This window comes from Perca fluviatilis, chromosome 2 (genome assembly GCF_010015445.1).
Source record: "Perca fluviatilis chromosome 2, GENO_Pfluv_1.0, whole genome shotgun sequence".
Classification (NCBI taxonomy): Eukaryota; Metazoa; Chordata; class Actinopteri; order Perciformes; family Percidae; genus Perca; species Perca fluviatilis.
In genome coordinates, this window is record NC_053113.1 from 24,295,772 (window position 1) to 24,306,602 (window position 10,831).

Sequence of the window (10,831 nt, forward strand, 5' to 3'; positions counted from 1 at the left end):
TTTTGTATTTATTTTATATTTTGTAGCTTTGATTACAAAGTATTTGCATAGTATCCTAATGCTAAAACAGCATTACAACAGGTCTGTCATGGGGGGGAAAAATCATCCACCCTCACCTTACTAGCTGCTTTTTGATCGAGCTCTCGGGCGACCAATTGATAAAATCTACCCATTAGAGGGCGGGAGTAGGGAACGTAGGAGGGACTTCCTTCAGAGTTGAACTGGGATGGCAGGCAGCTGCGGGGCTGACACGTAACTAAAGTTAAAGGTGGTATGGAGGCCTCGTCGGGGACTTGAGGTTTTCATTTCCCATAAGCTTATTTAAATTGCGTCGGAAAAGTTAACATCTGCAAGGGGAAACAAAGACGCAAGCGGGAGTCGTCAGCCTCGCTTTGTCCTGCATTTCAGCAGCGCGGAGCTGGAGTTTGACGTGAAGTGAAGCGAAAATCTGAGCGGCTACTTTGAAGTCACAGGGGAGAGTCGCGAGTGGATGTGGCTATGGGAAAATAATGTAGGTTATACATCGGCAAATATTAGCACGTAACACGTATTTTCTGCTTGGAAATGCTCGGGGAGTGAGGGCTTCTTTGGTCTTCGCCAGGAGGTAAAAAGTTGAATCGGAAGTTTCCAGCGCCAGAGACGGGCTTTTCTCGAGCATTCAGCGGGGAGGGGTGCGGGTCGAACATGGGAAGCGGGGTGTGCTCCCGGAGGCAGCGGAGGATCTTCCAGTGTCTCCTGCTGGTCACCGTGGTCTGTGGGATAATGTACGGGGGGATGATATCGTATGAGATGCACAAACAGCTCAAGAGGACTGAGGCAATGGCACTGAAGTACCAGCAACACCAAGAGTCACTTTCGGCACAGCTCCAAGGTAAACACAGTGATGTGATTGAAGGTTGTTGGGTGACAGAGGTGAGCGTGAGAATTCGGTCTCAATTAAAAAAAAAATGTGTTGTCGTGCTTGTTGTCGAACGCTTACACCTCTTAAAAACACGCGATTATTTAATACGAACCACAGTTAAGTTCGGCATCCAGTTATAGCACCTTAGTCAAAGTGTCTTATTAAGCTAAATAAACAGTGGGTGGTGGTGGTGGTAGCTTGCAATGCCAGGCACAGCTGAACGTTTAAACTTGATGGAAGTCTTATTTGTGTGTCAAATGCCAGAATAACTCCACTGAAACTGTATGTCTGTCATCTTACCTAACTATAGACTGGAACTTCACAAGCTGTGATTTACCAGAGCCTGTCTTTGACCTATGGCCTTAGGATGCCTAATCCTGTGATAAACTGAGCATAGGCCTACTTGCTGTAAAATTCAACAAATAGTTAAACTGGCTGGGCAGGTCTGTCCTTTTGCATAGGCCTACTGTAAAATGAAATTATACCCCCACACCCAGAAGTGAGGTTTACTGCTGACTGGAGGCTACACACACACACACACACACACACACACACACACACACACACACACACACACACACACACACACACACACACACACACACACACACACACACACGGTTCTAGTTGTCCCTGGGCTCACCTCAACAGTATACAGATTAGTATACTTTAAAATCATGAGGTCAGCTAGAACATATCCTGTCAGCCACAACTGGAGGTACAGGAGGAAAGAGCACAGTCACCTCGGTTTTAAAGCAAAGGTGTTCCAATGTTTAGGGTTCAGCCAGCTGGGTGCCGCACCATCTTCATAGTGTGTTGTCCGCATACTATAGTCAGTATTGTTTGCAACCCTGTTGATTTTGTTGAGCTGTGAAAAATTGCTGCTACAATTTCCTGAAACCCAAGTTGATCAAGAAGCTTGTTTTGTCTGATCAACTGTCTAAAACCCCAAAATGACCAATTTAGTTTAACGTAAGCAACTCAGAAGCAACAACTTTGAAATTAATGTTTAGTATTATTGCTTGAAAAATGGCTGAAATTAATAATTAAACTTGAACATCTTTAATCTTAAACTAGTTGAGGATCAATTTTCTGTTGATCTACTAATCAGTTAATTGAATAATCCAACTAGTTCCAGTTCGGTTTTAAATTTGATGGAGGGGCGCACTTTAAAATATGATGAGATACCTGCATTGTAAAGATAGTTATTTAGTTACAGTAATGAAGCATTCACATCTGAAAATCAGTAGCTATAGACTAATTTATTTGCTTTATTGTATGTTTGTAAAATAGTGACACACGTACACAATAGTAGACCTAGGGAGACATACTTCCCTGTAATACTAGCAGAATGTTTCTATTAAAAACCTGACTTTTAGCTTCTTGCATGCTTCCCACTCTACAAAAGATTTAATAGTCTTGTCCTACAGTAACCTCACAGATTCACTCAGTCCATATAAACACAGACAGGATGTGAGCTTTTGTGTCATGCCATTATGTCATGAGTTTAAACTTAACAGCTGGGCGGAGAGCCTGCTACATAGCTTCATCTAGAAGGTTTGTGCCCACATCAGAGAGTCAAATAGTTTGTCAGGGTTTAAGCCCAGACTCTGAACCTGTTAATTTAATGCAGCCTTTGATCCACCTACCCAGCAGTCATCTCTCCCTGTCGTCCACAGCTTGGTCCAGCAGACATACCATGAAGTTGTTTTTTAGCTCCTACCTATCACGTTTGTTAAAGTATATGCATGCACATAAGCCTGTGTTTTTTGTTGTTCTTATATAAAGCACTCTGTGACAAATTACATTGTGAAACAGAAAATCTGACTTCATAGCATTTGGGTTGTAGTGGTAAGGGCGCCTAGAGGTAGGCTAGGCCTGTAACAATTATTATATAATTGTCTAATCGCAATTTTTTTTATACATAATTGCGGGTTCTTTGTTTAACCGTAATTAATTGCTAACATTAGCTAAGGTCCAGAAAACTATATAATACTGTACTATTGTCAATTTGATGTTCATTTAAGAAGAAAATACAATGTTTTTAGGATAATAAAGAGGCGTGGTTTACTTCATAGGCTGTGTATAATATAACCAAAATATGTATCCTGGACTTCATGCAAAACTTGAATTTGTTAGAAAAAGTAATAAATTAATTAAAAATGTTTTTTAAAATTTGACTGAGCAAGACCATTATATTGTTAATTGCAATAATTTCTGAGACAATTAATTGTACAGCAAAATTGGGAATTGTTACAGGCCTACCTAGATGGCAGCCTTATATGAGAAATGTGCAAGTTTCTGTCATACTTTTTATTGTGTCCATTTCTAAGACAAAGATAGTTAGCTGAGGACAGCTGTCCCACATATAACAAGACAAAAGAACAAACTACTTCAAGTAAGGCAGTGTTCAAATCCCATCTCAATTGAATATCTGTTTTCCCAGAGATAAATGGCTTCTTTTAGTCATCTCCACGTAAACGTTCTACACATGGCTCCCATTTTATTTTTCAAGAAGCTGCAGCCAAGTTGATGTCTCCAGAAAAAGAGAGTATGACAGTATAATGTGACACTTTAAATAAAGCGGGTATGCTTAAACTTAATTTGTGTCTCTCAACTTGTGCACCACACCCTTAGTTTCATTGTGAAGCAATGGATCATTCAGTCAATCACAAGGCCTGGGCCACTTGATATCCATGGCTGGCTGTTGTTTGCTGTTTTTTTGTGCCCTATATTTAGAGGTGGGCCATAGCTTGGGGGCTGTGAGCCAGCTGCATTGATTCACTGTTGCCCACTATAACCACAGGCTGGCAGTTGTCATTTAAAAAGATCAACTGGCACTTTGAGGTTTTGCATGCACTCCCCACCCACCCAGACGTATCGTTATTTATGTGATTTGCAAAACATTAATCAAATGAAATGATTGCAGCCGTCTCTAAATGATTGTTGTAATATTTTTTTACATCACCAACACTATTGTCGCCTGCTGTGTATTATAATGAGCACTCTTGTCTCAACAGTTGGAATGGTTTTGTTTTTATCCATGAGATAAAATAAATACTATTGGTCTTTGAGTTGGAATGCACTTTCTCCCTGGATTTAACAGACCTGATTTGGGTGTTTTTTGTATTTTTGAACAATAATGAAAAGTTCAGGTTTGCTGGCAACATTCAGATTATAAACTAGCAGCTCATATAAATATTAAAACTAAATCACTCCTTTTTTGATTTTAGAATTATTTACTGGGACTTTTGTAATATTGTTGGGTCTCAAATGTCCAAATCTCTCTGCCCTTCAACCTTCATCTGGCAGTCCATTATTTGGTTGATAAGAGGAACACCAAAACAAATTCCTTGTATGTGTTAAAAAAACGTACTTGGCAATAAAGCTTTTCTGATTCTGATTCGGAAGTGTCATGCCAGGTTCCCACCTGTCTGGAAAACTGGAAACTCACACCACCCAGCCTTTGTCTTCTGAGTAGCCTTTGGTGTTAAAAAAAGAAGAAGAGAACTCACATATTTCTGTCTAGTTGTATGTATAAGTATGGGTTTACTGGGTGGATTATGTTTACTAGTAGTTTTGTCATTTGTAATACATATTTGGCTTCTGTGACCTGGATCAGTTCATGTGTTGTGGCCCTGTGCGGGGCTTGACGTGGATTTAGAGAAGATTCCCTTGTGTGAGTGAGATTACCTGTTAAAGACAGTAGTCCTTACACAGCTCAGGTGTTCTGTGAGCTCTTTGGTCACCCAGGCAAAATAGATACAGCATACATGCACTCCCTTTCTAAAGTGAACTGGTCTCCTCTGTTTGTATGTGTGTGTACACAAGGGTGGGAGTGTGGACACACACGCACCCACACACAGTGCACACCAATTTGGCCAATTCTAACCAATCCAGTCTTCTCCACATCTAAACCAGTAGGCCAGTAAAGGTCACCACCATAGAGAGCTCCCTTGTTCTTGCTCTGCCAATGCACTTTCATCCCACCTAAGGGAGATGCTTAATTGGTCGTAGGCGAAACCCTCAGACAATAAATGTTCATGTCCATGCTCACTGAGGTGTGAACGAGATAAGGGTTAGTGTGAAGTGAATCATGTGTAGATGTGTGTTTAACAGCTCTAGGGAATGTTGTTGCTTGTTTTTAGGAATAGTAGTCTGGTCTTACTAAATTGCAATTTTAAACAGTGGAAACATTCATTAATGACTGGTGGATTCAACAAAGTAGTTTTTGAGGTTGTATTTGTGATGTCATATTGCAATTCATATTGCTTTGAAATGCAGATTAAAAAAAGAAACCAAGAAAAATGAATATGCATTTTAATGATTTTGGCCATTCATTTATTTATTCCCCTCTCTTTACCTTACACATAAACATAAATGCCTTGTTAATGTGAGGCAAATTGAATTCCTGTATGAAATGCACTATGTAAAATATGACTTTACCTTGTGGCACAATTAGTGTTTTAATATTCCAAACCCACATTGACATTCTTTCTACACTGTAGTCTCTTTGTAGCTGTTGCCCTGCTTGTTCTTGTTGTCACCTAGAGAGCGGGTGTGTGTGGAGTGGCCTGAGTTGAGTTGAGCTGAGCTGAGCTGAGCTAAGAGCAACATGGCCTTATCTTTGGCCAATTCTCAAATAAAACCTCCCTAATCTCATGTATCAAGACGTCCATCTGATCAGGCTCAGAGAGGTTTAAAGGAATCCATGCAGTCAGTTCCTATCTAAATAAATCATTTGGAAAGACGTTTGTTTGAAGTTTGTTGGATTTTGCCATTTTTACAATTATCAAACCTGAAAGTTACATGTTACTTCTGAAACGGTCTTATGACGTTATAGCATCATAGCATTATGCATAGCCTTGTAAAACCTTGTATTGTCAACACTGAAAGTCATGGCAGCGTCCATTGATGGCTCAGTGATTATAGTGTAGGTCATAGTCACAAACATATTGTTTTATAATAAAGTATTTGTATAGCGCCTTGTGTTCTATACAAATGATAAAAAATAAAATCAGCATTATTGTAAACTTGTTCCAATGTTGTTGTTGTTTTTGCATTATCCCTGACAAGTAAACAAATAAAAATAAAAATTAAAAAAAAAATAAAAAAAAACGAGACGGATACACCTAGGATTTTAAGTACAGTCTTGATGTTCGTAGCGGCACAAAGATGTTTCTTGATCTGCGCATGCAGGTTTTCTGGTCCAATGACAAGAATCTTATTTTATTTATTTTTTTCAGATTTTAATCGAAGAATCTTTATGGACACCCAGTATTTCACATCTGCTAGACATTTAACTAGACAGGATTGGGCTTTATATCTCAGTATCATTTGTATAACGTGCAGACAATGCACCACCATGTCTGCAACTGTGTATGATTCTTGACTCAAGGGAAGCATATACAAGGGAACTTAGATTGGACCTCTGCAAGGCTGTATTGGATATAACAACCCACTGCTGAAATCTGTTTATCACGGTGCCTTGATCCACTGTATCAAGTCTCTAGGCTGCACTTAAATCCTGTAAAAGGAGACTGGAGCAATCTCCAGCATCTGCATTCATTAAATGGTCATTTGTGACTCTGAGAAGGTTTCTGTGCAATGATCTTTCCAGAAACCTTACTGCCTGACATGGCTTCCAGAAGCTGTAATGAAACTGTCTTTTCTAAGAGTTTGGCCGTGAACGGATGTTTGGAGAACAGTCTGTAGATATTGTAGATGGAGGGATTAAGTCCAGGTTTATTGAGAAGAGGTTGAACGCAGGCAGACTTGAAATAGTCAGGGACACAGCCGGTAGAAAGGGAAATTGAGCACACGGAGCAACCACATTCCAAACTTCTAATAACCATTTTAAGGCCATTACATCAGCTGGATTAAAGGAGGGTTTCAAATGAAGCACAATGTCCTCTAGTTTAAGAGAAACTGGGGTGAAATGGCTGCAAATAGCACAATTTGGGCAGGAAATGTCTATGAAGGAAATCGGAGTGGAAATCTTGGACCTTATACCTTCAATTTAGTCAGTGAAAAAGGCTAAAAATCCAGAACACTCATCACTAGATAGTGTGTGTCCATTGCTCTTCTTTATTTTGCTAATTCTCTGTGCCCACATTTGCTTCTTTTACCTTCTCAGTTTTGTTATCCTCCTTGTAATCGATTACAAGCTTGTAATCGATTACAAGATTTTGTATTTAACGTTAATCCTGGAATCTGTTGAGTTGGCACTCAGAAGGAAGTATAGCCACATCATCAGTTAGACTGCCCAGCCCCCCAACCCAAGGCAGGAGAGTCACAGAGAACATGTAAGAACTTTTTTTTTGTTATTTTTTTTAAAAGCAAGGTGAGTCAGAGGCTGGCCCAAGATCACGACAAAGAATTAGTACCAGGATATGTGTGTGTGTGTGTATATATATATATATATATATACACACACTAGGGCTGTCAATCGATTAAAAAAAATTAACTAATTAATCGCACAATTTGCTGTAGTTAATCGCGATTAATCGCATTTTTAAATTGAGACTGAAGCTTGTAGTAATGGATATTTAAATAATGCTAAATCACTTAACTTTACAAATATGAAGAGAAAACAAACAAGGAAAGGTTCTGCTAAGTTCAGAATGTTTAATATCTTTCAGAACAACAGCAGCAACAATTTGGCTTATTTAGTCCTGCTGAAACGGCTAGAAACTGTCCGACTTGAGAGCAGATTTTTGTCACCACCCCCAATATTAGCCACATACCTAATATACCATATTCTGAATAATATACAAATATATATATATATATATATATAGAGAGAGAATATAAATTACAATCTAGGCAGTACTTAATATCATAAATATTATAATATACATAGTGTTTAATCTGAATGACTAAGCAAAGCACATATATCTAAACACAGAAATGCACATCAATATCAATGTTACACATTAAACCAGTAACCCAAAACCACAAAGGTGTATGTTGGCCTAAAGGGAAAACATTGAGTGTAGTTTTAGATAGCGACGCTGTGCACAGCAATCCATTACCAATGTAAAGCGATTGACTACATTTCCCTTCCAGCACCGCAACCAGGAAGTAGCTTGTGTGACAGTGAGACGCACCAATTTCAAACATTTACTGGAATATAGTCACGGATACTATCGAGTCGACAGCGTTAAACATCAGACTGCAAATAAGGTTTTATCAGCGTGACCAACGTAACAGTTATCAAGCAAACAAATCGCGCACGTACATATCGGCAGCACAGCACGCGCGCATGTAAGCGAAACAGCAGCTTACCGGTGGCGCATCTCTCCTGACGAGACAACATGTCGGAACTAGTACTCGGTCCGTTATAGCCCGTGCTCATTCATTTCTGGATTCTAACACATCATCTTTTTTTCTCTTTTGGGATCTTACTGGTCCATGTTTCAACTCTTGACTGGCCCGTAGGCCTACTTCAATCAGGTAAATCCCTCGAGTAGGCGCCTGCTCTTATGGAGCGATGATACGTTTCTCAGCCGCCACATGAAGTAAACAAACACAGCTGCATTAATTTCGTTAATTTTTTTTAACGAGTTAAATATAAAAATTAACGCAAAAAAATAACGCGTTAATTTTGACAGCCCTAATATATATATATATATATATATTTTATTTTATTTTTATTTTTTTACTGTGAATTTAGAGTTGGTCCATATTTTCAAATTGAAGTAGTAAGATAATGCATTTCTTGAACAAATGAACTGATGAAGGTTAGGTGCACAGAGTGTTTAGTATCAAAGTGTTGATGGGCACTTGGTGCTCATCAAAACAAAGTTACACAATGCTTCACATAAAACAATGCAAAACTGTTGAATGGAACTTCACTCATAAACCATGTGGCCATAAATTCTTATTCTCTCTACTTATTGAATTGCAAATAGTACTGGGTGAGAATACCATTTATAATGGCTAACAAATATCTGTTTAAATGGGATTGTACTTGTATGAAGTAGATCTACTCCTTTTTAAAATTCTGTTATCACTAGAAAGAATTTGCAGATTTAAAACAATAATACAACACTAGTGCATGTGGCCTTGAAAAAAGGTAGGTATTTCACGTACAGTACAGGCCAAAAGTTTGGACACACCTTCTCATTCAATGCGTTTCCTTTTTATTTTCATGACTATTTACATTGTAGATTCTCACTGAAGGCATCAAAACTATGAATGAACACATATGGAATTATGTACTTAACAAAAAAGTGTGAAATAACTGAAAACATGTCTTATATTTTAGATTCTTCAAAGTAGCCACCCTTTGCTTTTTTATTAATAAGGGAAAAAAATTCCACTAATTAACCCTGACAAAGCACACCTGTGAAGTGAAAACCATTTCAGGTGACTACCTCATGAAGCTCATTGAGAGAACACCAAGGGTTTGCAGAGTTATCCAAAAAAGCAAAGGTTGGCTACTTTGAAGAATCTAAAATATGACATGTTTTCAGTTATTTCACACTTTTTTGTTAAGTACATAATTCCATATGTGTTCATTCATAGTTTTGATGCCTTCAGTGAGAATCTACAATGTAAATAGTCATGAAAATAAAGAAACACATTGAATGAGAAGGTGTGTCCAAACTTTTGGCCTGTACTGTATATGGGAATGGTCTGTATTTCGAGTACAGCCCCTTTTAAGTATAAGCAGGACATTTTAAGATGTTTGCAGTAGAATGCTATCTCATTGGAATATTTTGAAACATTTATCTCTCCTAATCTTCTTCCTCTTTTGTTTCATTTGGTGGTTATTTGCTTCAACCTCCCTTCTGCCAGAATATATACACACACGCACGCACGCACGCACGCACGCACGCACGCACGCACGCACGCACGCACACACACACACACACACAGAGAGCCTAGACAGTCTCACAGGAGTTTTCTAGAAACTTCACCCAGTAGATCAGCCTATCAGCGAGGCTTAATTTGAAAGAAGAAAAACAAGGATGGGTAGGGCAAGTGAATGGAGCAAGTTGACAAAACGGCAGCCTGCAAACCGGCCATTACTTATTCATTTGTTGCATTGTTTGTGTGTGTAACTATCTGTTGCATCAGCGTCAGAACAGTGTATGATGCTATGCTATCTCCATGTTGCGGTCTGCTGCTACAATGTCCCTAATTCCCCACAGGGGATTGAATGCTGAAGATGAAAAATGGAGGGAATAAAAGAATCTGCGTGACAGTGTGTGTGGAGTTTGGAGGAGGACAGCTGGAGAAGTGACTATAAGAACTAAAGTAGAATCTCAGTTCAAATAAGCATACTGAGTCTACTCTCAAATACTCTCCTATAATTACCCCTACTCATGGTTGTACTATTGCTTGTGGCTGACACGACCCACCAGGCACGTAAGCAGCCTGAGCCAAACTAGTAGTATTTGTAAATACCTTTTGCAGCACCATCCTTGTGAGGAATACCACAGCTTTCTGCAGTTGGCAGAGCTGTCATGTACTGAGCTGACAGTCTGGTTGAATACATAATCACACCTGGCTCTCATATCAACCACAAAATGTATGTCCTATTTCTGTACCTCTCTAAGATGAATGTCAAAGCGTTTCTGAGTGTATATGTTTTGTGCGGTGCACGTTTGTATTACAGTTCTCTTTTTGTTTAGCTTACCTTCCACTCGGCCCAAACGGAGTTCAAACTGCTCACTAAACCTCCTGTTTTTTCTCTCTCCATCTCCTTCCCTTTACCCCCCATCTCTGTTTTATACGTTTAGTGGTGTACGAGCACCGCTCCAGGTTAGAGAAGTCTCTTCAGAAGGAGAGGTTAGAGCACAAAAAGGCCAAAGAAGGTAAGAAAAATGACCTACGCTCAATTACGACTCTTGAGGTATGTCTCCATTGAAAGGAGCTTTGGAAAATGAATATCTCATTCTAAGAGTGCATATCATTTGGTAG

At 39.1% G+C, this 10,831-nt stretch overlaps 1 protein-coding gene across 1 annotated transcript; it reads left to right on the forward strand.

Moving 5' to 3' along the window:
* Window positions 1-210: 210 nt before the first annotated feature.
* LOC120547012 (Golgi integral membrane protein 4-like) lies at window positions 211-10,793 on the forward strand. The gene is made up of 2 exons (XM_039782352.1): window positions 211-871; window positions 10,651-10,793. Exons 1-2 carry the CDS (start codon window positions 685-687, stop codon window positions 10,776-10,778), a joined length of 315 nt encoding a protein of 104 aa, XP_039638286.1. The 5' UTR covers window positions 211-684; the 3' UTR covers window positions 10,779-10,793.
* Window positions 10,794-10,831: the final 38 nt, after the last annotated feature.

Coding starts and splice junctions, on each gene's coding strand:
- LOC120547012 (XM_039782352.1), top strand. CDS start 685: ATGGGAAGCGGGGTGTGCTCCCGGAGGCAGCGGAGGATCTTCCAGTGT. Junction 872..10,650: donor ACTTTCGGCACAGCTCCAAG/GTAAACACAGTG, acceptor TTATACGTTTAG/TGGTGTACGAGCACCGCTCC.